This window comes from Lutjanus erythropterus, chromosome 17 (genome assembly GCF_056507025.1).
Source record: "Lutjanus erythropterus isolate fLutEry1 chromosome 17, fLutEry1.hap2, whole genome shotgun sequence".
NCBI lineage: Eukaryota > Metazoa > Chordata > Actinopteri > Lutjaniformes > Lutjanidae > Lutjanus > Lutjanus erythropterus.
In genome coordinates, this window is record NC_139333.1 from 6,893,739 (window position 1) to 6,920,185 (window position 26,447).

Below are 26,447 nucleotides of genomic sequence, written 5' to 3' on the forward strand. Positions count from 1 at the left end.
AATTTAGCGTACAGACATGAGAGTCGTATCGATCTGCCCATCAAACTCTCAGCAAGAAATGGTTCCCTTTTTGACTTTGACTCTCTCTAAAAAGAGAACATAGGATGTGTGATTTACAGAACAGATTTGAAAGCTGTAGCAGACAAAACATGGAAATTACTTCCAGTTGAACTGACAAAAGGAATCAGTTTCTTACTGTGTAATCTGTCCCTGACCATTTGACTGCGGTCTGTTAGCGGAGATCCATTGTCAGCCATGGACACATGGTCAACCTGCAAAGAAGGAAACAAGCAGAGAGTTGGTGCTATCAGTAACAAAATACACTAAAACTACTCAAAACCAAACATGACCTCACCAATCCAGTCAAACACTCACTGAGTTTCTGTAGACGTCCTCAACCAGCTGCCTAACGAGCCGCTCAACAGGAGGAAGCATCGCGGCCTTGTGGTGAAGCTCGCAGGCCTCCAGCACCGTCAGCAGGTCGGTCCGCCTGACCACCATGTCCTCGCACATGCTCAGCAGCAAACCTTCCAGTTCTGCACTCAGCGGGACCGGCTGGGAGCAAACAGGAGACAGCGAATTGGACAGTGGGTAAGAACTAAGAATACGCAAGAATGAGTTTGTGCAAGAGGCAGAAGTGGGAGGAAAGTACCTGGTTTTGAGGTAGATGATAATCAACACACCAATAAAGAGTCATCCCCAGTGAGTACACAACCATCTGAGGACAGAAAAACAAGGAAATGATTCAGTCATTCATTCCTGGTCAAATAAAAACACTTCTCTGAAGCCCTGTTCTTGTTTTCCTATTGCTACTGTACGTGTGGAGCTTGTGTGATAAACCAGAGGTCTCAAGCCTTTGCCTTGAAGTCCACTGTCACGTCAGAAGTCCTAAACTTTGATTTTTGAGTCCTAAACAAGTGGGTTTCCAGCCTCATTAATTTACAATTACTTAGCTGTTAAGCTAACGTTAGCACCTTATGTTAGCTTAAGCTTTTGCTCCCAATATTTGAGTTTAAGTTGTTGCGTTTCTGTCGGTAAGTTTCAACCCATACACCAGGTGATTCTTGTACATGGGCAAAATTATCTTGAATATTACTTTTTCCAATTGGCCCTCATCAGCGTGACGTTAGTTCTTCATGGTTGCTGCTGTTGGGTTGGTTCAAATGAATTGGATCTGAGGAATTAAGTGCTGACTTGTTGGCAGCACATATTTTTTAATCTTAGGGCTTAGTGTAAAGTATCAAGTATTTTCAAGTCGAAAGGTTCAGGTCCAAGTGAAGTGTCAAAGTTTCATTGGTGTTTAAGTCCAAGTTGAGCTGCAGTCTTTTTTTGTTTTTGTCAAGTTGAGTATAAAGTCATCAAATTTGACTCTTTCTTACTCGTTTTGACTCTTAACTATTTATGTCCTTTTTGATTAATTAAAACTCATTGTTCATATGTGATAATACTCCTATCCAAATAAAGCACTATGCAATAATGAATAGCTTTAAAAGCGGCAAGAAAAAGTTTTATGGACCAAATTTCTTTTTATTTCTTGATGGTCTGGTTCACATTTTCAACATTCATTTTCAATTGTATCCTCGAATGCAAACTTTCCTTTTAAACCCTTATATTGTGACCCCTTTGTAGGTTTAATATGTTATGTATGTGTGAGTGTTTTATGAGTGTTTTCCCCTTGTAATTTAATTCTATTCAAATAATCCTTAGAGGCTTGAAGTGATAAAACTACCCATTATTTATCTACCCATTATTATAACCATATAGCAGTGATATGTGTAGAAAAGACGGAAAAGTAAACATAGTTTTATGTTTTTTAATCTTTTCCTATTCCGTTAATCCTTTTATAACCTCTAATATTTATCCAGGGTGCCTCACCACTATTCTACATTCTGTTAATTTTCACACGAGTCTGCAACTAATTTGTAGTTGATGTCCTCACAACAACAATTTAAGTCTGAGTTTTCCAACCTTCTCGGCTGCCGTCCTGGTAGTGGCGGTGTGACCCTGCTGGACCTCAGGAGCTGTGAAGGAGGCCACGTCTTCATATCGGGCACAGCTCTTGAAGGCCAGACTCCCATTGGCTGACAGTAGCACCGAGCCTGGGCTCAGAACACTGCACATGTTACCTGAACCTAAACAGAGAGCACAACAGAAACTGGCGACATTTACCAACTCAAAGGGTTTAGTAAGTTTCTCTTGGGTTATATGAGAGAGCACATTGTTTCTTAAATGCTGCCTGAGAAAAGAGTCTTGTGGCCAGACAACAGGTGGAATAATGAGGAAGTGAGAACTGACGAGCACTTACCTTTTTTAGAAATGTCCAGTAAGGCCTCAGTGGTGGCGAGGAGGAGACACCAGACCTCATCCTCATCCAGTGGTGAACCCCGGGCCTCCAACACTTCTGCCAGGGTCACAAACGTACCCATCCTGCTGGGATACACAAACACAACAAGATACACATATTCAGTCAACTATTTCCTTTTCTGTTTCCTGTACTTAGATATGCTATGTGCCGGGGTCATCCATGTTGAAAGAAAACCAAATTTGAAAGATGGTCGGAAGATGTTGGGGACCTGTTAGCAAAATGTTAACTAGCAAGCTAAGGATTGACGTAGATTAGCCAACTAATTAGCTAGCAGATGTTACTAGCTAGCTAACAACTGATGGTAATTAGCTAGCTAGGTAGCCTGAGTGCTTTACTAATGTTAGCGAACTGTATGTCACTGCATTTACAGGTACCCCGTTTTTCTTTCCTCAGAACTCCACAATATAAATTAGTTTATTTACCTGTACAATCAATTTCAATCAATTAATCAATCAATCAAAGTGGGAACTACAACAAAATCTCAATTTACAACCTTGTAAATGATAAATAAACCATCTTGTGTGATATCCTTGTATTTTCAACATAGAGGAGCCAAGTACATACTATGTCTAACTACAGGAGACAGGAAGGAGAAAGCTGGCAGAGGTTTGAAAAAGGGGCGGGGCTTAGGAAGGGTCTATCATGCATGAGAAAAACCTGCTCCTGTACTGTACATTTGTTGCCATATTAAAATATCAGCCTTGAAGGATAAGTATGTAGGATTTAGTGGCATCTAGTAGTGAGCTTGCAGACCACAATCAACTTGCCTCACCCTCCCCTTCCAAACATGTAGGAGAACCAATGATAGCTGTGAAACTTGCAAAAACACACAAAAAACCTTATCTAGAGACAGTGTTTGGTTTGTCTATTCTGGATTACTGTATTTTCAGGTGATTATACAATAATGAAAACATACTTGTGAATATTACAATTTCTGCCATATTCTGCTAATAGATCCCCCCCTAAATTTTACACACTGGACCTTTAAACATCTGAGAGAGATTGAGTCAGTAAATAGGAGATGACAACCTTTTTCAGAAAAGAGGACACAAGTTGGAAGACATATGTAATCTAATAGTTGTCTCTCCTGTCAGATGTCTGATGTGTTTTTTTAATGTCATTTCTTAACAAACTGGCTGAATGTCATTATGGACTACAGTCCCACCGAGGAGTACGTCAGACACAGTGAACGCTTCAAGGTCAGAGGTCGGCATTTGAGACAGACAAGCTCAGGGTTTAGTGGTATTAGACCTAATTAAGAACAAATCCAACACTTGCGTTAATTGCTTTCATACTATTCCTCTCAAAATACAGTGACCACATGTAGTTTCACATAAAAAAACATGCAGAATGGTTCAACTGCTTCAATGACTCTGAGATCCCAGGACGCTGCGGTTTCAAGTTTGAGGTTTCAGTTTTCAAAGCTTAACGAAAAGAAAACGCGCTACATTTGTTCTTTACATGTTTATTTTTGTTGCTTGTTAAATTTGATCATTTTTCTTTAAGATTCTGCATCATCTTGCACCAATTCAGTTCACTTGAGCCTGAAGGTGTTGAGCAGTTTTAAAGCACTTATGTGCTTACGTCGGAGGATTTCTGAAATGCTAAATTACCCTGAGAAGCTTCTGGTAACTCTAGTAAATGGCCGGCATACTGAGGACAACACATACCTAGTTCAGGAGAAAGCAAGTAGTGTAACTCACTGAGCATTTCATTTTATGAATTAAAAGAAAAAAATGTTACCATTTATTATCAGTCATATAATCATTGTATTTTCTTATTTGTATTTTTAATTTCTTGTTTGTATTACGTACTCTTACATCATCAAATTCATTTAACAAGGCTTTAACCTGTAGTTTCTGGCTGCTTAATCATTTTTAACTGTAAAATTCTAAGTTGCTACAGTGTACGTTGATTAAGTCGGATTTATTTAATAATCAAAAGCTAACACAGTGTTTGATTTGATATAACTGGATGACATCCCACTCACAGCTATAAAGCTTTAGATTGATTTAAACGGGACCGTATACTAAGGCAACAGTCATTCCTGTTAGTTGCATTACATGTTTTCTTACTGTTGCACTTCCACCACTTGCTCTGGAGCCCATTGTCATAACCATTACAGCTGAGCCAAGCATATGGGGAGGGGTCGGGAACAGGACTGACGTGTGTGAGTGACATTAGCACTTCTCACTGATCCCTGTAAATCTCTGTTGAAACTGATGACAACAGTAGATTTTCTGAAAGGATTTTTTTTAAGTGGGGTTGTATGAGATTCTTATCCAGAGTCAAAGTGTATTTCCTATAGTAGCCAGCATGCTCCCAGTCTGGAGAAGCTGCTGGTGCTGGTGTAGGGGCTAAACAATGAACTGCTGCATATTTTAGCCACCAAAATCAATATCAGTTTAAGTGAAGGCTATATTTAGAATATTTTTTACCACTTTACTTTGCAGTCAGACAACTTTTTCTGATGGGAAACCAACTCTATATGAGCCAAATACAGCGTTCTCCAAGCTAACCAAACTCCACTGGCAAAAACAGTAGTTTTAAACCAAAACACAGGAGTGACCAATATACTGCTGCTCTGACTGGTTTGTTTGTTTGTGTTACTGTGTGACTTCAGTGAAACAAAACTAACCCTTTAAAGCACAGAAGTCATATGTTAATACAAGCTAAAAGACTGGGAATACAGACAAGCAACTCCCATGTTCTGTGAGGTAAAATTACTGATTACTCTCATGGAGTTTGGTTGGTTTGGAGAGAGTGGTATTTGGCTTATATAGAGGCAGTTTCTTGTTGGAAAAAGCTGCCTGAGGTAACAAAAATATTCTAAACATTGTGCACACTTGAAGTGATATTGATTTTCTTATGCGGGACATTTTTTAAGTGGCTAAAATATGTTTTACTGTTGACAAAAGTCAGACTCAGTAGGCCAAATACGGTAGCATTATATGTAGGACTGGCACAAAACAGAAAAGGTTTAAGTGCACACTATATTTAGAATCTTTTCACCACTTTACCTTGCTGTCAGACAGCCTTTGATGGGAAACTGCTGTTGCATAAGACAAATATCACTCTCTCCAAAGCCACCAGACTCCTTTGGCAAGAACAGTAATTTTACTTTGCAGAACACAAGAGTTACTGGTCTACTGCTGCTCCGATTGGTTAGTTAGTTTGTTTGCGTTGTTGCGGGACTTCAGTGAATCTGAACAAACACACGAGTCATACATTAAAAGATCAAGACAATACACAAGCAACTCCTGTGCCTTGCAAGGTAAAATTACTTATTTTGCTAATGGAGTTCGATGGCTTTGAAGAGAGCAATATTTGGCTTATAAAACAGCGGTTTCTTGTCATTAAAGGCTGTCTGACAGCCTGTAGGATTGATTTATGGCACAAAACAGGAAACAGCGCAAACAGGGGTTACTTTTTCATCATGGTAAATGGAAGATGGTGGACAACAAGTAGGCTTCCAACACATTCAGTAATGAGAGAAGTAAAACTTGTTGACTTAAGATTTTTTTTTTTACAGCACAAAGCCATTGAGATTTGTGGTATTAATTTATTACATCTAACAACACCACTGATGTGAGAAATGGCTACAGTGACTAACCAGATTAACATAACACTCTGTGTATTAACATGGTAACCCCCGGTAGTTTTCGTTATATATCTGACAATCAGATTAACATCCGGATGTTACTGTGGCAGCTTCCTAGAAGCATCTTAATATAATCATCCTATTTCTAGTCATATTAGAGTGAAAACAGAAGAATATTTTTGGTGTTTATTGCTTTCTGCCTCGATAATTTAAATTCTTTAATTGACTTTAATCTCTTCTAATTCAATCGAGTGTACTGTTTTAACTGCTGCTGGCATTTCTGCTGTTTCGACACCGTGCAGACACTCTCTCTGCTCTGCATTCATTTCACTCTGGGACCTTTCTGACATACAAACAGAATTGAAACTGACAGAAAGCAGACATGCTTACTGTGGCATGTCAGGTGACACATGATAGATCGGCAAGTAACCCAGCTCTGTTAATCAGGTTACTCTGATTCAATTCAGCCAAGACAATCTGCAGTGAGGTGTCTACAGGTGGCCGTAACAATCAGTATGGGACTTTTCACAGCAGACATTTTGACTCCATAGTCGGTAAAGCACAAGTGTTAATACTGATAGCAAAATGTCCCAGTGAGCCATGACAGTGAGCCAACATGCCAGCGTTACAACAGTGTGAGATTTCTTATTATAATTATCCGTTATAGTGACCCTTTAAACACACAACTACTCACTCTGCAAAAGAAAAAAAGGAATATCAACAAGAGATGCAGTTTGATGATGTTGTGACATGGCAAGGGATTATGGGAGTTGCTGTCTTCACTGTGAAAACATTTTAAATATGTAATAACATAATTACATATATTAATATTACCATTTTATTCATGTTACGAATAACTTCCCTCCTAACTCTCACACGTATCTGATGTATCCCGTATTTAAGTTACAGCAACTAGCAACGACTTAGCAACAACTGGTAGGAGATACAACGTTAAAATGAATAAATTACAGATTTTTTGGGGTTTAAACATTGTCGGAAACACTTGGGATAACATAATACATGAACTTATATGTACTAGTTTTATTTGAGTTACGTCTAGTCACATGCATGACTTCCGTCCTCGCTATCTGTCATAGCATAGCAACTAGCAGTTAGCTAGCAATGGCTAGCAGGAAACACACTGTTGCATGAATAAATTACAGATTTTTTTCCGTACTTGGACATTGTTGAAAACACATTACAGCTTTAAAAAAAATGTAAACTTTTTTTTGGTGAGGAAACACTTTCATATAATTTCACAAAACTTTAAAAATATATATTCTGTAATAATGATGGCACAGTAGAATTCAGAACTGTAGTTTAGCAAATGCACACATTATGCTAACCAGTAATGTTCTTACTTTGTTATACTGTGATACCAGCATATTGCAACCCTACAACCTGCACAGCACCATGACCCCAAACTGAAGCAGCTAAATGGAATTCATCCATTATTCAAGTTATTAATTACCCCTGTGCTTTATTTTTCCATTGGGCCCAATTTTTGATGTCCTTTTTAAATTACATAATAAAATTAGTGGGCATGAAAACACAAACAATTATAGTAAAGTATAACAGTTAATTTGGTAATAATTAGCTAGCAACGGCTAGCGGGAATAGGTCTAATAAATGGGATAAAGTTAGTACACATTTTTAGACATTTTAATGCAGAATTGTTACATACACTAATGCAGTAGAATTGTATTCTGTACTGTGGTATACTGTGATACTGGTATACTGCTAAAACCCAACAGCATGCGCAATATCTAAACCCTGAAACTGAAGCAGCTAAACTCCTTTACATACACACTGTGCCCATCATTTTAATGTCTTTTAAAACATCACATATTATAAAATTAGTGGGCATGGAAATACAACTAATTATACTAAAATATAACAGTCATTTTAACAATAATGAAAAGTGAGAAACTTCAACATAATAAAAAAGTCATTGTATTGTAATCATTTTGGTGTTACTGACCAAGTATATGTGTCAGTTACTTTGTGTTGTTTGTTACCTTGATTTATTCAGAGCTAACAGGTTCATTTTCAGTAATATCCTGCTTCTAACTTAGTAACTTTGTGAGTTTCAGCGAATGGTTTGACACAAGAGTGCCCTTTGTCTCATTCACTTTCATTCAGTTGATCCCAGGCACTGACTGTGTCGTTACAGCAGCAGCATATACTCTATGTAAAGAGTCCCGTACCTCGTGATCCAGACACTACGGTGTCTGTAAACACACGTTTGTAGGCCCACAGGTGTTTTATGAGCGATGTTCAGACTGAAAACACTGTAACTTGACACTTAATGCAACCTACCTTATTTCATCCGGTATCTGAGGAGATTCCTGTTAAGTTCCTTCAGACATCCACCGCCCTGAACTCTAATCCCTCTTCCTCCTATGCATCCCCTGCTGCCATTCCAGCCACCTCTCCCTCGTCCGTGTGCCACACACCCTCATTTCCTCATGACAGATCAATTGTCTCTGCAGAAAGGACGCATCAGCTCCATAACATAATTTGCTCCGCGCTCACTAACTAATGACGTGTTGTTTCTGTGTTTTCCTTCATTTTCAACTATATTTAGACGAGGGAGCATAAGAACATAATTGGATTTGCAGGGCAAGCTAACGGCAGATGGGGCAGCAAAGGACCAATCCATTGTAGGCGGCACTGTGTTAATCTGATGTTTCAGCCACAAGTGACACATTAATTGTCCCACTTTCTATTAGTTTATTAGATTATTGAACATGCTGCAGGCTTAAACTGTGTATCCCTCCACTTAGCCTGCTGTTTAAAAAAAGCATTTAAAATGTCATTTGGTGAGAAGTGATAAGAATATAAAGTAGGAATACCACCATTCAAAGAATTAACCTACGTAAAATTTAAAAAGTACCAAATTACTCTGACATACATGTTGTGAAATTTCAAAAACATGCAAAGAAACAAGTACAACTGTCTGACAGACTGAGATGAAGTAAAAAGTGACCTTTGACCTTTGAAATGTGTGGAAGTGTATTGCATTCATTTGAGAAAAAAAACACCTAGCTAAAACTAAAGTCTAATAAAGCCCTGAATATGCATTTACAATGAAAATAAAGGTTCAATTTCATGGTTGTTTTAGCAGCTAGGCTGCAATTATTCACTGAAAAAAAGAGAAGTGTTGGACCAACTTAAAAAAATAACTTCAATTGGCAACACAATAAAAGGATTTTTAAAATATCAATTGTGTTAATCTAACTTGTTTATTAAGTTTATTTCATTTGTGTCTCACTAAAGTATCTTCTTAGGTTGTTTTTTAGTGTGGTTGTACTCCAAAAAAATGGAAAACTGTTTAAAAAAATCCTCTGTTTTTCTTAATTAATTAGTTCATTTTTCATGTAAAATAAATCATCCCTATTTTTCTGAATTAATTGGCATAGAGAGCCTGCTGGATGTATCTCTTTAATTCAGAAAAACAAAGCATTTTTTTATTACATGAAAAATTATCTCATTAATTCAAAAAAACAGAGCCGACTTTTTCTTTTTCCCTCAAATGACTGTGGAAAACTGCCATAGAATGTAATGCAGTTGTCTAAAAGTATAAAATCTTATCAACATCCTAAGGGCTGTCGGGGTGCTGCTTCTATTATTTTTGCTGTTTTGTGTGCAAACTATGTGCCAGTTATTTGCAACACAATAGCTAGTAGCTTTAATAGTTTTCTTGTACACATACTCATTACCCACCACTTCATTCTGAGCTACGCCATCAAGAGACGCCCTGTAACTGTCAGGATTTACGTCTCCTTTGTCCTTTACAGAGGAAGGAGTAATTAACACACTGACCTGTGGAAGACGTGTCAAGGTGATGCCTTCGTGTGACCTCCGGCCACCAGAATAAGCTTTCTTAAGGGTCACACCTGTGTTCATGATTAAACACACCAACTTTAGTGTGCTGATCAGGGTGCTGAACTCTTAAAAGCTGGAACAGAAAATCATCAGCAGGAAAGCAGTGATTAAATGAATGATTGAACAAAAAGTCCTGTGTTTTTTAAAAGTCGAACCAGAAGGATTAGTCCAAGCTGTTCTCAAATGAACCAGAAAGATAGTTGATTGTTAAGTCTCATTCTTAAGATGTAGAGTAATGATGTTTTGGGTTGGTAAAATGCCCAGAGCACAGAAAAATAAGGAGAAAATAGGGAAAGTACAGGCAGAGAGCAGGTATCTGCAGATACGGAGACTTCTAATGTGTCAAAAGTGATGATTGAAAGGGATATTGTTGATATGAGTCTATACTTTGTCTTTTTTTTTTTGTTGTTGTTAAGAAAAATGTTGCATTTTATGTCTTTAACAATGCACTGCATTTGATAAAATTTTAGCTTTTTAAAGTAAAATCTTAATCTGAAAAGTAACTATAAACTGATGCTGTCAGATAAATGTAATGGAGCAGCAAAAGTGCAGTACTTCAGTGAATGTGCTGATTATTCTCCACCATTGTGAACTTTAAGTAGCCTGATATTTAAATGCTTATAATTACATTACAAGTATTGTGGCTTTTAATGTTGTCCAGATGTTTGATGTTAGTGATAACCATGAATAAAGGCCACCATGGCCACCAAAAAGAGAATTATTTTGATTTATTTATACTTTTATGCCTTCTGACATTTATGAAGATGTTGTGTACTTTGCTTATCATTGTGTTTAAAATATGGCAACTTTGGCTGATTATTATGGCTGACATTGTAGGGCAAATATGTTGCTAACCTACACTCAGTTTCCACTTTTATTAGGTGCACCTAGCCAAACTAAAAAAAAAAACCAAAAAACTTCCACCTGGCAACACACAAATGAATTCATTAAAAAATAAATTGTGTTAATCTATCTTGTTAACTCGTTTTGAAAAAGCTTGGTAGCACTTCATTTGTGTGTTATTAACTGCAGTAATTTCAGATGACTACCACACATTTTTCAGTGTGGCTGTGCACAAAAAAGTTCACAAATGTATTGTTTTTTTCACATCAAGTTAACAAGTTAAATTGACACTTACTTTACTTTGTAAATTAATAGTTACAACTTCATTTATTTGTGTTCATAATTGCAGCAATTTAAGTTGGTCCAATTCTCTTTTTTCAGCGTTGTGCTGCTGAATTGTGAATTATACTCAAATATTTTGTTTTGTAATATTAATCATTATCATTGGTAACACCTGTGTTTACTCTACTCGTTTATGTCAAAATGGCAGCAATGAAAAGGTGTAATAGACATCACTTAAAGATGAACTAGCACCACACTAAACCAGTTTCAACAAAAACTGAATGTTAAAACCTTTGTGAAAGTAGAATTTGCTGCATTGTAGTACTAAACTGCATTTGTTTTAGCTAGCTGTACCTATTAAATTGGTAACTGAGTGTATATCTACCAAATAAAATAGGGCACTCTGATTTTGCAGTTAAATTTTTGTAAACTGTAATCTACATTAGCTGGCCTTTAACTTGTTCAAATAAAAATTTGAGTGCCTAATTTTGTTTGACAATTAGCCACAAGTTAACAGGAAATAGAAAAAACAAACCTCTATATGCTATCTGAAATGCTATGTTGGTTGCAACATCATTTACATAACATATATTTGTATTTATGCAGACTACATATTATGTATATATGCTTAAATGTATTTTGAAGCAGCTACGTTTTAGCTAGCTGTACCTAATAAATTGTTAGCTGAGTGAATTAAATTAAATGAGTTGTATTAGCCAGCCTATAACTTAAAACAATATAAATTTGGGTGCCCACTTTTGTTTGATAGTCAGCTACAACTGTAAACAGGAAATAGAAAAAACAAACCTCAACATGCTAACTTAAATGCTATCTTTGTTGCAGCGTCATTTATATACCACATATATGTATTTATCTATACATTATGTATGTATTAAATGTACTTTGAAGCGTTTTTAAAATACACCTGCACGTATATGTAAAATAGCAGTATCCTGTCGTCATTTCAAAACGTTGCGAAACCGTCGCTTCCGCTTCCCCGGATCGGCGGCCGGGAACGCGCAGGCGGTCTTGAACGTCCCCCCGGTCCTCATTGTGCAGCCGAGGAAACATCGCAGGGTTTCGACGACGTTGGTATGAAATGGCAGAAACTGCTTGTGTCACGGAAGCACAAAGATTAGGTTACGTAGAAGCTACACATGTATTTTGCGATGATCCCGGCCTGCTAGTGTGAGGGAAACGGGAGAGTATCCGGAGGAAAAGAGGGATTAAAGAGCTGTTTTTCTCCAAATACAAACGTCCGGGTTGTGTCTCCAGCAGGCAGGCAGGCAGGCAGCAAACGGCGACTGCGGGTCGACACTGTTGGAATTAACCGGAGAGGGTGAGCTCGACATACGGATTTTTTTCCTTCCTTTGAGACGTGTTTGACGTGTTATTGTCAACCTTTTAGGGGCTATGAACAAACTAATGTGGGTCCCACACGACACTGTAAATATGTGTTACTACAGTGTACAGGGTGACCACCACAGCAGGCAGGACAGGTCTGGCCTAACTGGTAAAAGGCAACCAGACTGAGTGGCTACACTGGGAAGCACACTACTGTAACCTGTCCATATCAGTGCTACACACACATTAGCTCTGCTCACACTGTACACTGTGAACCGGGTGGTGTTGCCAGTCATAGAACAAGTGAAAGGTTCAAGTAAAACGCCGTGACCTCCAGTCTGTGGTCACCTAAAGACGATAACATCTTCCATGTAAACAGAAATCATCTCTTGACGCCTTTGAATACACCCTGTTTTAGCTAACACCAGTTTGCTGGTATTTACAGCTGTGATATGATCTCCTGCATATTTCTATTGGCTTGAAAGGTGGGCAGACTAAATTCCTGCGATGTAAACTGGCTATTATACTGTAGCAGCATGTCTGTGAATTAAATGACAACACTGTGCAGATGGGAGATCAATATTTGGCTGTGTGCAAGGCTGCAGTCTGTCGGTTTATGTGTTTTAATGTGAATTATGTGATGTGTTCATGGCCTTATTAGGGCTGGGAAATATGGCTTAAAGACGATATCTTGATATCTTTAGACTGTTCCGCTATGTATGATACATATCTCATTACTAGAGCCTGACCGATACAATAGCTCATTATAAGCCAAACAAAGGTAAATCAGTATCTTTGTGTATATGTGTCAGTATGCACTAAAATTAAAACTGCTTTATGGAAAATTTAATGGAAAAAATGGTGATGGTGTGATTTAGATTTAGCTCAATTGGGATCATGTATGAGGACAAGATGAGCTTCCTGACAGGTGTAAATGCTGAGAAGCTGCTAAAATATTCAGCAATAGACATATTCTTGACTTTACTGATGTTTGCTTAGCTATTTATGTACTTTTTAATGTATTCTTTATTTTCTAATTTCTTTCATTGGCACGTGTATATGTTAAATTGTTTAAAACGTTAAAAAGGGCTGCATGATGTTGAAAAACATATTGCAGTTATTTTGACAGAGATTGCAGTTGCACAATGATTCCCAGCTAGTGGGGATGATCATTTTTGCGTCACAATTTTCTTTTTCGCTGACAAAACTGTTAAAATCCTGATAATGTGACATTTGTTTCTAACGTCTTATGAGATTTGTAAGCCAGGGCATCTCTGCAGCACTACAGGACTTCATTAAATTCATGTTTTGTCACACATTTCTCCTTTATCAAAAAAATGCAGCTTCTGCGATTTAGATATTGCACTTGGCTATATTGCAAGTTCGATAATATGTTGATTCATTGTGCAGCCTTAATGTTAGATACAATCTATAATATTCTTTAAGTAAGCTATTTCTTTAAGAAAACAGCCTTCTTAGTATCTTTGCATTGTCATATCAGTGCAAAATCCATATAGAAAAAGGTTTATTTTTATCTAGCTCAGAAATTCGCCATATCACCCACTATATCTGTAATCAGTGCATTTTTCTCCTCTAAATGAGCTCAACCATAAACATTTACATCAGTAAAATAGAACATACACATTAATGCAGCAGTAATAGGGTTCAATGTTGATGAGTTTTTTTGACCAGGGAAAAGGGTCAGAAATCTACATACCCTAGTACAAATTGTTTTATTTATTAGAGGTAATCAAAGAACAACAAAGACTGAAGTTAGCCTATTTATTAAAGTTTAAACTAGGGCTGCAACACCTGTAAAATAGCAAAAAATGTTCATCCCACTTTTTCCAAGGTGATGTCTTTAATGGTCTTGTTTTGTCAATCTAAAACCCAAAGATATTCACTTTGATAATGATAATGAATGGAGTGGCAGAAAACAGCAATTTCTGCCATTTTTCATGAAAAATTACCTAAACAATTAATTGATTATCTAAATAGTTAAATTCATTTTCACCACCTGCCTGGTTGGACAAGTGAAGTGCAAGATTTACTTGCCCGACATGGCATTTCACTTGCCCTGGGCTAGTGGGGAAAGCTCACTGTCGAGCCCTGAGTAATATTAATCCAAAACCATCACACTAACAGGGATCATTGTGCTGCACAAAGACTACTTTAAGTACGTAATACAATAAGACATACATATTATTGTTAAGATTTAGAGTCCCAAAGTTTTGCTTGTGGTGGAGTCTGGGCTTGATGATATGGACAAAAATCAAATATCATAAGATTTTTTACCATAATATTGACAAGAGCTGTGAATTCAATATATTGTGTATATTATATTCTGTATAAAGATTGGATGATATATTGGTATCAGAATTTCTTCTTTACTCCGGTCAGGCCTTAATTAACACAATGAGATAACTGGTAAACATCAGTAATGTGGGTAATGACTACGTGGGTAAAGGCAAATAATAGTGCTGCTAGAACAGTCTGGTAAGTTCAGATAACTACATCATTTACTGTAATGTAGCCTTTAAAACCAGGAAGATACAACACTTATTCCATACCACAATATAACAATATCCAAAATCTAAGACGTTATCTTTTCCCATATTATGATATCAATATAGTATCAATATATGGTCCAGACCTTGGCCTCACTAACCTCCAAATTATAAAGGTGAATGTGATTATTGCTCCTTTGCAAATGAATAATGTAGTTTGGTTTATCCTGCATCACAGCAGTCAAATGGTGAACATGTATCAGCTTCTATCTTTACAATAAAGATAGCTTATCAGGCCAGGGCATCAAATGTGAAATGATATTAATAACCTGATCTGGTTTACTAGAATTGTCTGGTCAAAGGTGGGTTAGGCTGAGATTGCTACAGCTTGTGTGTGTGTGTGCGCGCGCGTGTGTGTGTGTGTGTGTGTGTGTGTGTGTGTGTGTGTGTGTGTGTGTGTGTGTTTGGTGCATGCATCTCATGCTATCTATCTAACATGTTCCTGTAGTCATATTTGGGTGATGGAGCCAGACTGCACTGCACATTGCTAGCGAGGTTTTCGAAGCAACCTGCCAAGAGAACAGCAGCAGTCAGCCAAAAGCACCGAGAAATCTGATTCCTGCACCAAAAGTGTAAGGTAGCCTGCAGAGATGGGATTATGAGTCCTGGCTAACACATGATGAGCTCATATGCAGATCTGGAGCTCCTATTGGCTGATACAGACAAATTGTGGGCCTGTTTACTTGTGAATTTTAGATAATCTAAAATTTTCTCAATGATTTTTACCACGGTGGTAACAGTATCAGGGCTGGCCACTGGTTTCTTACTTCCTCTGTACCGAAATTGAATAACCTGAGTCCACACTTTCAAATCCACCCACTCCGCTGAGTTGGCTGTTTCTCTGAATATGGAAATGAAGTGTAATGAGTTGACAATTTAGTCTGATTTCAGGCTAAAAAAAATCGAAGAGAAATTGGGCTGCAACTAACAATTATTGTCATCATCAACGATTTGTGAAGCAGCTGTTCACAGTCGGAAAATGGTAAAAAAAAAATGTTGATCCATGCTTCATTGTCGTCAAATGTCTTGTTTTGTCCACAACCCAAAGATATTCAGAAAAACACAGAAAATAGCATTTAAGAAGCTGAAATCGGAGAATATTCACTTTTTATCTTAAGAAAAAAAGCAGATTACTAATTATTTATCAATTATCAAAATAGTTGCTGATTAATTGAAAAGCTGATTCATAATAGACTGATCGAACAATTGTTGCAGCTCTAATGACAATACTATAATTTGCCTCATTAGGTGTGCAGTTAGTATTTGGTGTAATAATAGTGTTGGTTGTCCTGCTCTAACCTGGCAGCCCAGACACAAATAAAACAACAGCATGTCACAGTTCAAACAGTCACGGTTGAGGGCAAAGTCAGTTTCGTTGAGAAAGAATCACCACTCTCTCATGGCTCTGCACATCTTTGGATCAGTTAATCAAAAGTTACTTACTTCGCTTACTATTTTGATACCCAATTAATCATTTCAGTCATTTTTCAAACATGCCAGACAGTTGCTGCTTCCAGCTTATTAAGTGTGAAGATTTGCTGCTTTTCTTTGGTATTTGATAGTAAATCGGAAGTCTTTTGGGTTTTTGGACTGGTGGTTGAACAAAAGAAGCAATGTGAAGATGCCACTCTGGGAAACTTTGATCACATTTAGGAAGCTGGAATCAGAGAATTTATTTATTTTTTTTAAAGTACTCATACTAATCAATAGATTATTAGAATAGTTGGCAAATGTTTAATAACTGATCCATAACTGATGAGTCGATTAATCGTTGCAGCTGTACTCCAAATTCTCTTCTGCAAGATGTGATGTTTTTTTTTCTGTCTTTGTGCAAATGTTTTGTGCTTACACCACATATACAGTAGTTGTTCAAATGAGGTTTGCTCTGCTGTATAAAAGTATGATGACATTCTATATTGAAATATATCATGATATAAATTAAGTCACTATTCCTACTGAACTTAAAGATTCCCTTAAAGTTCCAATGTGTAAGAAGTTTAACTTTTTTTCTTTGAAAAAAAAATACTCAAATTGATTAATCTATTATCAAAATAGTCCTGATTTCTCATCTTTGTGAATTGGCACTATTTCTGTGGCCATTAAACAAGGCAGCAGCATGTGTGAGGTGTTTATTAATGGGGTGGAAAGCCTGTATTAATGTTACTGTTTGTTGTGGGGGTGGTTCTCCGAGCGCCGTGCTGCAGACTCCAGTAGATAGGCGTATTTTCTGGTGTTTGAGACTGTGCACTTGCACTCTGCATGCTTTATCGGATGATGATGATTAAGGTGATAAAATTAGGTCGTGGTATGTCTCGTCTGCGTCGGCTGGGAATTTTAGCTAAGTTAAGAGTGTAACAGTTGCATCACTTGTCTGTTCGGTGTCGGACCTTAAGAAGCCTAAACCTGTTTGAGACTGTCTTGTCCACCGCACGGCCAAATGGGGCTTTAAGTAGCCAAAGTATTACTGATGTGTATTTACCTCGTTTGGCTTTGTTTCTATGACAGGATCAGTTGTTTGTATGTTGTTGCAGTGCAGCTCATGTCTAAATTTCATATTGAGGAAGATGTTGTCAAAGTGGGAGGCTCAAAGCCCCCCACCAAAAAATATGTGTTACTTGGTTGAAGAGATTGTCCAGAGATACAGAAATTTAGGAGAATTTTACTGTTTATCCCACTTTCTCAGAGTCAGAACTAACCTTTTTTATGCCAGCTTTTTGTTGTCATGTGAAGTTATGTCAAACAGCAATATTAGGCTAGCTTGCCTTCATTTTTGAGTGTCTATTTGATCAAATAATATAATCCCGATCCCGTAGACACCCAGGAATTTAACAAAACCAACCAAGTAAACTAAGGGGGAGCACCTATCTTTTATATCACCCTAATTCAATGGATAAAATGTATTTACTATTAAAGCATATAGCCATTCATGCCTGTGCTGGTTGCAGAACATGTGAGAGGCTTTGTACACTTTAACAGTTCACCTATTTCAGGCTCAGTGGTCATATTTGAGGCTCTCGTCTCCTGGCAACAGATAAAAAGCTAACTGCATAGCCAATCTTCTTACTGCTGGTCTTGCTTGCTTATGTGGGTCATATAGAGACATCAGTCATGAATTGTGTCTGTTTTGTAACCAGTTAAAAACTCCCTGTACTGTAATAGCTTTGAACTATTTTGTTTTATGATGAGCGCATTAACTAAGGTTGGGGTCAGATTATAGGAAGTCTGAGCTCAAATACCCCCAAATTGTCCCTCCAAGCAATCAGGAAAGAAATGTGGATCTTTGCTTTTTGGTACCAATGTTTGCCACAGAATGAGCTCTGATCAGCAGCCATTCACTTTGGCTGAATGTCAGCAGCTCAATGATAAAATCCAACTCTTCCAAATTGCTGGCGAACTAAATCTCGGTCTCCCGGATAACTCAGACGTTGTTGATTTTTGCAAGAATCTGGAGGGTAGAGTCTCTGCAATCGGAGCGAACAGGAGCAGACCTGTAGCCAGCAACTCCCAGGAGAGACGTTGTGATGGACAGCTGTGAGGGAGAGACCGGGGCAGATCTGGACAGGACTGCCAAGGCGATTGTGTGTTCACCTGTGCAAAGGCACACATCTGACACTTTGTGACACGATTATCTGTTCTCTTTTTGTCTGGTTGTCAGAGATGTTATTCCCTCACAGGCAGGGATTTTCAATGGATTGCAACAAAAATCTGTGAAAAAGCTGCAAGCTTGATGCCTCAATCATGTATGTTACCGCAGGAGCATTATTGAATGGTTATAAATAGATCAGAATGACCTATGACCCTTGAAGGTGTCATGCGCTCACATAGATAAAGTGTTTTGTTATGTGTAAACCAACACTTGATTACTAAGCTAACGACTTTCACTCATTCATTCATGTATTTGCGTGCAACCCTGACTGTAAAACATTGTGGGAATGTGTGATCTGCCTCTTAACAGTTTAATTGGCTTGACAGACTGACACACACTGTCATATCGCTCTCCCCTGTTTTCACATGCAGCCACAGATCCTCAAGTCTCACAGTAACCCTGAGATGTGCCGTTTTATCTTCAGACGGCACACTGAAGCTTAACATCAGCTTAGGCATATTCTGCAGTGTTTTAATAAACCTACCTGTAGCTAGAATAAAATAACACGAGTTCACACTTTCTCCAATGTGGCCTGTATTTGATTTACCAAGCAACATTTTCAGAAAAGCATGTTAGAAGTGACAAACATGTTATTTCTGGTCCCTTTGCAGCCAGATACTGCTTGCAAAAGAAGTTTATATTTTTGCTGCTGCATGGACCAATCTAAAGATTATGAAAGAGGGTTTAAGTCATGTTCTCTGAAGTGTGGGTGCTCATCAGCAAGGAAGAGGAACTGGATGTTGCAACATAAATTTGCTTATATGCAACATTAGACTGAATAATATGGAAATGCTGGTATGTGGGAACATTAGATATTGTGTCACATGTGGCTGCAGCAATTCTTCATCTAGAGCAGTGGTTCCCAAACTTTTTTCTGGCCTGTCCCCCTTCAAAAGCCAAAAAAAGTTCATGCCCCCCACCACAACCCACAATTTCTATCAATCATTAACAATAATTGGGCAAGCAAGTGATAAAAATGGATTCAAAAGTTGAATTGTAGTGAAATAAAAGTCAGCATGAAAGTCAGTTTAACTCTCGATGTTAGGGATGGCTCGACACTAGGGATGTGCACGGTTAGTCGACTACACGATTAAACGTCGCCTCCCTCGCTAGTCTGCATCAGAAATACTGGTTGATTAAACTATTTATCAATATTTTATGACTGCACAATGCAAGGTAATTGTTGCCTCTAAGATGTTATGCAGCTGCCCGCCGCTGGTAAGGGCTGCAGCCCCTCTCGCCGTACGCCATAAGCGCGTGTGCCCCGATGGTCCACGCAACCCCAGATGTTTTTATCAGCAAAGTTGGACAGATGACAGCTTGTAAAACCAGCACGGTTTGGCAGTGTTTTAATCTAGAAAATGGAAATGACGTTAAATGTAGACTGTGACAGAATAAACTGGTATATAATCACTCGACAGGAGCAACATGTGACCACATTCAGCACAGACACGGACATCCTCTTCAGTCTGAAAAGTTGAAGCATCTAGTGAGTTGTTGTCATGTTTTGATGGTTAATGTATAATGTTTGTGTTGCACAATGCAAATCGGCATACATTTCAGCGCCATTTAAAATACGATTTAGCGATTGTAGACCATGATTAATGGCTGCAAATGGCTCTTAATACATACAGTATTTTTTTGGACAGTGTAACATCAGTTAATAAATTGTGCTCAGTTTGAATTGCTTTCTGAGTGTTTTCTTACTGTTAGACTAGTCGACTAGTCTGAATAAATTTTTGCGTTTTATGTCCACTTTTTCACGTCCAATACAGATACTGCAGCCTTGAGTATCTGATACGAACACCTCTCTTAAGTGGTTAATAATAGATTAATATGGATGCAGCTTTGCATGCAAGCTTTGCTTGACCTAGTCATCTAAAAAGCATCATTCTCAAACTGTGAAACAAATATTCCAATAAAGGAAGAAGGATTTAAACTTTTTCACATACGTGACTTTTAGCAGCATTTTTGATTTTCACCAAACATTGAAAACAGAATAAAAATAAACTTCACCTGTGTTACTTGTGACACTTTTCTTATCCACAGTTCAAAGTTTAGTCAGGCCTTCAAATAGTGTTTCCCTCCTGTTAGAGTCCATGGTTGGGGTTGTGGCTGAGGTTGGGTTATGCTCAGGCGTAGCAGAGAGAACTGGTTTGGGTTAATGGTACTTTGTGTTCAGACTGGTCGGGGTTAGGGATTAGGTTGCTTGCAGCAAGTTAAGGTGAAGAGACAGCAGCTGTCATCATCACAAGACAAATCTGAATAAATGCATCTGAAATTGTTTGGTAAGCTTTTGATTCTGTGTTTACTTGTGTTTCTGTATCTGCAAGTGTTTGACTGTTTGATCAAGCGTACGTTTTTTTTTTTTTTGTGTTGCACATCTGTCGCTGCAAGATAAAATAACCACGATCAGGTTCTTCTGTGCTCCTTTCATTCGTCCGCGCACCTCTGCAGCGCATGGCCCAGCTGCAGACTGGAGACGAGGCTCTCCAGCGGGGGAGAGAAGATAATGTTAAGATCAGAGTCAGAGAGAGGAAGGGAGGAGAGAGGAGAGGAGACGAAGATGAGACGGAGCAGAAAGGATAAAACACAAGGATAGGAGAGGAGGAGAAGGAGGAGACAATGTTAAGATCATCTCTCTTGTGTATTGGTCTTGATTTCAACCACTTTTTGAATTTCTAAAAACACTTCAAAGAAAAGTTTTTTCATCAGTTAGTGTATAGCAAGCAAATGATATTGATCCTTGAATTGCTTTAGCCTCCTTGACTTTGTGTCTACTCTCCTCTGGTCTGATCCCGACTAAACCTGGGCTACGATTTGATCTGGATTTAACTCTTTTCGCAGCTCTGCGAAATAGAAGAAAAGAGCGAAGGTTTGAAGAACCATGTATCCAAGAATAGGAAGCGCAGAGGAGAGCTAGAAGAGGGAAAGGCTCGTAGGCTAACCGATACTGAAACGAAAGGGGGGCTGGGTTGACGGTAGTCTGAGAAATCTAGAGGTCGGGTCGTGGTCCGTGGAACGTAACAGCTATCATCACAAAGCTGACCTCCTCAGCACAATGTTCCAAATCCCACTAATGATTCGACGTCTTCAGAGCCGGCATGAAACCCAGCTTCCTGCTTCCTCCATGCATCTCTGCCTGGATCATCACTCCACCGCCCAGACCTTTGAGTTTTATATAGTGGTCGTTAGAATTGATGAACCTCACTTGAGGATTGGAGGCATGGCTGCTTTCAGTTTCTGTTTTTTTTCTTTCAATAATATTTTATTGAAAGGAACATGCATTGTTAGGATATTAAAACTCCTGTAAGGTGTGGCCAGCTTGAGTGATTGTTGCAAAAAATGCTTAAATCAAAGTTTTTATTAGGTTAAAGGGGCAGTAAGATAAGATTTGTACTGCACCATTGAACACACGAGCTGCACCCTAGTGGGGTTGGTTGACTGATGATTTGACAGTTCTTTGAGGAATAAATAAAACTTGACATTACATGAGGTCACTGCATAGTACCAAACCTAGTAGTCATTAATTGAATTAACCGAGTGAAATGTTGAGGCAATAAGCTGTTTCAGAGCCAGACGGCCTGAAGTTTGGGGCTTTTTTGATGGATCGATTTATAACATGAGCAGTTCACCAACAGTTCTTCAGTGTTTCATTGGCCGTTGTCCAAAACTCTGTCTTTGATGGTGGTAGTAGACAGGGAGGCAGGTCCTGTTTACCCACCATGGTAAATATTAGTTTGCCACAAACATAGAGTGTGGACATGAAGTTTGACACCACCATAGACGTTTGTTCCAAAATTCAGTGAGTCATTCGAAAAAAGTTCCTGTGTTTTAGTTCAGTGTGAATGTTTTGGCTGCTGGAAGAGAAAGTGTGAAACCAAAGGTTGAAGACTGCTGAAAAAAACGACAACCTCTTTTCCTCTTTACACACTGCAGGTCTTGAGAGGAGAGCTCCACTTGGATGCCCAGTCACAGCGTTTGTCCAAGGCCTCACCATGAACCGGAACAAGCGTGAAAAGGAGTACTACAGTATAGATGTGGGCGATTCAACTTTTATGGTTTTAAAGCGCTACCAGAACCTCAGACCCATCGGATCAGGAGCACAGGGAATTGTCTGGTGAGTCCAAAGGAAAACAATTCCTTGTATTTCAAGAATGTCTCGCTGAAATGTGTTGATGTTGTAAATAATAGTTTGACAAGATAAACTGAACTCAAGGTCCACTTACCCAGTTAATCAGCCTTTTTCTGGAGTTTTTAAATGCATCTCTTGGGCTTCATGAGTGGATGGTGTTAAATTAATTGTCATGGAGATGGTTTAGGTCAGTTATGCGCCCCAGCGGGCTGCAGTGACAGTCACTGAATACAGACAACCTGTGATGAGCCCCATTTTCCCTTCAAACAAGCCTGTGTCTGTCAGCTCTTATCTCTGGAGAGCAAACATAAAGGCGCTTTTGAATGTGTAGGTTTTGTCCGCTCTTAGTACATTTGTAGCTTCTAACTGAATTTCTGTGCTTTGACTTTTAGTTTCACGACTGCGTTGTTGTTTGTACTTTCAGGTATCTGCTCCAGTTAATATTTAATTTGAAATACAAGCATGTATTTTAAATTTTTTAATATTTTTTTTCTTTTGAATACTTTATTTTGAAACCCAAAACTATGTTTTCCTCAGTTCTAATGTGAGTATTAATATGAAGAGTTTTGTGTGCTGTTTCAAATTTGTGCCATAGACCTTTCAAAAGCAATGGAGAGGGCTGGGGCACAGGGATCATGGGGAAGCTGAAAGAAAGGTTGCTACGCCCAAAGATGGGCTTTAATTGGGTCACATGATGACCACTAATTCATCTCCATGACAACTAGACAAACTCTATGAAATGTGATTGAAAGCCCTGGTAAAAAACAACAACAATGACAACAAAAAACTAGTAAGCAGATCTTTAGGTTATTTTATCAAACTATTTTGCTCCTGTTTTTTTGTTTTGTTTTTCATTTATATTTGATTTTGACAGACTTGACATATAATCAAAGAAGTGTTTGCTAATGTCTTTGTCACTTTGTCTGCTACTACAGCATACTTTAAAATTCTGACCTCTCTTTGAAGTACAATAACACCTTTTCTTTATGAAAGCTAAAACACGATAAGAAATGTGTGATCAGTGATAATTAAATAGGAAATTCCACAGCCTTATGTATGAATCAGCCGTGCGGACAAGGTGTCTGGAGTGTCTTGCACGGATAAAAAAAATCTCTTCATCTATTCATCAGTCAGAAAAGGTAGAAACTGCAGAATTGAACTGCCCACGCAGGAACAGTCTGATGAAAAAACATTTGGTGGAGCTGATGCAGAGCTGTCTGCTCTGAAAGTTGATGGGATCAGATGTTATAACATCAGCATACGTTGCATACAACACAGAAATTGATGCACACTGTTGTGTTTGTTGACAGTACAGTCTGGTGTTGTGTTCCCTGTGGATTTCGGTCTGATATTCTATCACATTTGCAGTTGTGCCATGTCTTTACATCTCCATCATTCCATCGGTTGACTGATTGGACCATCAAATTTATAATCAAAGTCCAGAGTAACCCAGTCACAGGTCCTGTAACACAATCTGGGCATGATTAAGTTGTCTGAGTTCTTTGCTGTCATTAATCTTCTCTGGTCCTCATACCGGGTAGGAACACCAAGAAACTGATGCGCACAAGCATCAGTCAAGACTTCATTTTGTCATGTGAGGAATTACTGGTCATCAAATATCAATATCTGCCATGCTTCTTTCATCAGCCATCACATAAGAGAGCCGACTGTCCAGCCATCTAGTGTGACAGTCTTTTTAAACAGGAAAATACGCTTAGTAAATACAGTCTGATACAATTCATCTGTCCAGACACTCTCCCGTCCATTTCTTGTTAACGTGAGAATGTGTGGCAAAATCAAACTACACATTTTCTTTCTATTGTCTCTTTCCAGAAATCATTATCCGGTTACTGAAGATAATCCACAGACATGGTTGTGAGCAGTTTCATGTAGGAACTACTTTCTTTCCAGTAGAAAGAAAGGAGTTCTGGTAGATTCTACTGCAGAAAGATAAGAGTTCCTACCTGAAAGTACTCCCAAGAAGATCTGTGAATTACCTTGAGTAACTGGGATATGATTTCTGAAAAAAAGACACTAGTTTTCAATTTTTTCAAATGTATGTTTTGGTGCTTTGATGACCACAAGCTGAGTGCTGTTTATTCCCATTATGCTGGAGAGAAGGCAAACATTTTTATGGCGGATATCTCCAAAACTCTGCAACTCACACAAAAAAAATCTAGATGGATAAATAGCACAAGTTGGAAGAAAAAATCTTTCTGCTCTTAGTTTGCATTGAGTTACCAAAACAGATTTGTTTACAGTGTCCCTGGTGTCTCAACTGTATGTACACAGATACACACTGGAAAAGGCTTTGTGAGAAAGAAAAGAACATTTTTTCTTATTTTAAACAATAAAATGTAAAAATATGAACAGTAAATTAAATACTTTAGGCTTTTATGCCTTTAATTGATATGACAGCTGAAGATATGGCAGGAAATGGGGAAAAAAAGACAAAAAGCCGTGATTTCATTCCATCGCCAACATTGCAAACAATCATTACAAAACAGTGCAAAGGGTTAAAGTATCACTACTGTCTGGCTTACTGACATATTATTGTTGACTAAGCTTTCGTTTTTCATCACAGTTCAGCGTATGACCACAACTTGGAGAGGAATGTCGCCATCAAGAAGCTGAGCCGGCCGTTTCAGAATCAAACTCATGCAAAACGGGCCTACAGAGAACTGGTGCTGATGAAATGTGTCAACCACAAGAACGTAAGAAGAGCTGTCTGACATTTTCTGTTTAAGTGTTTATGTACATCAGTTTCACAATTGGGGAAGGTAGATGTTGATCTGTGACGCACATGCTGCCTTATTTATCAGTGTTTTCCTATGGATACAGGCATGAATCTGGGTTTAAATGCATAAGCTTGTTTCAGAGTTGAAATCACTTGAAAGTAATGTGATGAACAAGCATGTGGGAGCAGTGAATTCTCAATAGAAATAACAGAGGACACTTTGATTGAGCGGAACTTGCCCCGAGGACAGCCCTGGAAAATGTTTAGTCTCTAAATCAGCTTGGACATCATTCTTGTCCCTGTCACAGTGAGTCATTGAATCATAATGATCCAAAAAGCTGCCCACCATGTCTGATTGACGGGTGATCTTGAAAACAGGAAGCTTGTGGATTACCCACAGGGCTCCTTCCTGCTGCTGCAACGTGTTTTTGTTTTACAGTACGTGGTGTTTTGAATTAGGAAATGTCCTGTTGTTATTCATTATTAATGCTCTGGCTGCAGTAGCAGTCTGTCAGATGCTCCTACTGTATCAGAGAGGGAGAGGTGGTGGTGGCGGTGATGATGTCATTCATTACAAACCACCATCTCCAGGCCAGACTCGCAGAGTAATATCTGTGCTTTCTGTTTTTTTTTCTTTTTTTTTTGCAGATAATCGGGCTATTAAATGTATTCACACCACAGAAGACACTGGAAGAATTCCAAGATGTGTGAGTATAACTGAGCCAGATAACATCTGTTCACTGCTTGTTGGTAAAATCAATACAGGATGGAGCTTGCTGGGGGATTATCTCCTCTAACTTTTAGGGGCTTGTGGTTACCATGGTATCCTGTCTTACCACAAGTACACAGTACAGAGAGATGTCTTTCAGGGAATAATCATAAAGCCGTATTCACAGTAAGTGGACATATTTAAAGGGATTGTTTGGATTATTTGAGTTGTGCTTGTGTGAAGTTCTTACCACTAGTCGGTGCATGCCTGCAGTTTGGAGGAAAAAAGCAATAGCAGTTTAAGTGCACACTAAACTACCAATACAAATAT

General features: G+C 38.4%; 2 protein-coding genes across 6 annotated transcripts in view; one reads left to right on the forward strand and one right to left on the reverse strand.

Annotated features, from left to right (window-relative positions):
- frmpd2 (FERM and PDZ domain containing 2) overlaps positions 1-8,556 on the reverse strand; it is a 28,149-nt gene extending 19,593 nt beyond the window's left edge. For 2 of the 4 annotated variants that reach the window (XM_084741628.1, XM_084741627.1), the window contains exons 1-6: positions 8,286-8,556; positions 2,306-2,430; positions 1,969-2,132; positions 653-718; positions 376-555; positions 197-272 (exon numbers count right to left, since the gene is read on the reverse strand). In XM_084741628.1, coding sequence (XP_084597754.1) covers positions 197-272; positions 376-555; positions 653-718; positions 1,969-2,132; positions 2,306-2,426 — 607 coding nt within the window. In that variant the 5' untranslated portion in view covers positions 2,427-2,430; positions 8,286-8,556. The remainder of the gene's footprint in view (positions 1-196; positions 273-375; positions 556-652; positions 719-1,968; positions 2,133-2,305; positions 2,431-8,285) is intronic. The other 2 variants (XM_084741626.1, XM_084741625.1) reach the window with 2 other exon arrangements.
- Positions 8,557-12,011: 3,455 nt separating this feature from the next.
- The window catches only part of mapk8b (mitogen-activated protein kinase 8b), a 41,810-nt gene continuing 27,374 nt past the window's right edge, over positions 12,012-26,447 (forward strand). Inside the window, exons 1-4 of one of the 2 annotated variants that reach the window (XM_084740271.1) lie at positions 12,012-12,318; positions 22,476-22,656; positions 25,256-25,385; positions 26,057-26,115. In XM_084740271.1, the coding sequence (XP_084596397.1) occupies positions 22,535-22,656; positions 25,256-25,385; positions 26,057-26,115 (311 nt within the window). In that variant the 5' untranslated portion in view covers positions 12,012-12,318; positions 22,476-22,534. The remainder of the gene's footprint in view (positions 12,319-22,475; positions 22,657-25,255; positions 25,386-26,056; positions 26,116-26,447) is intronic. The other variant, XM_084740272.1, reaches the window with a different exon arrangement.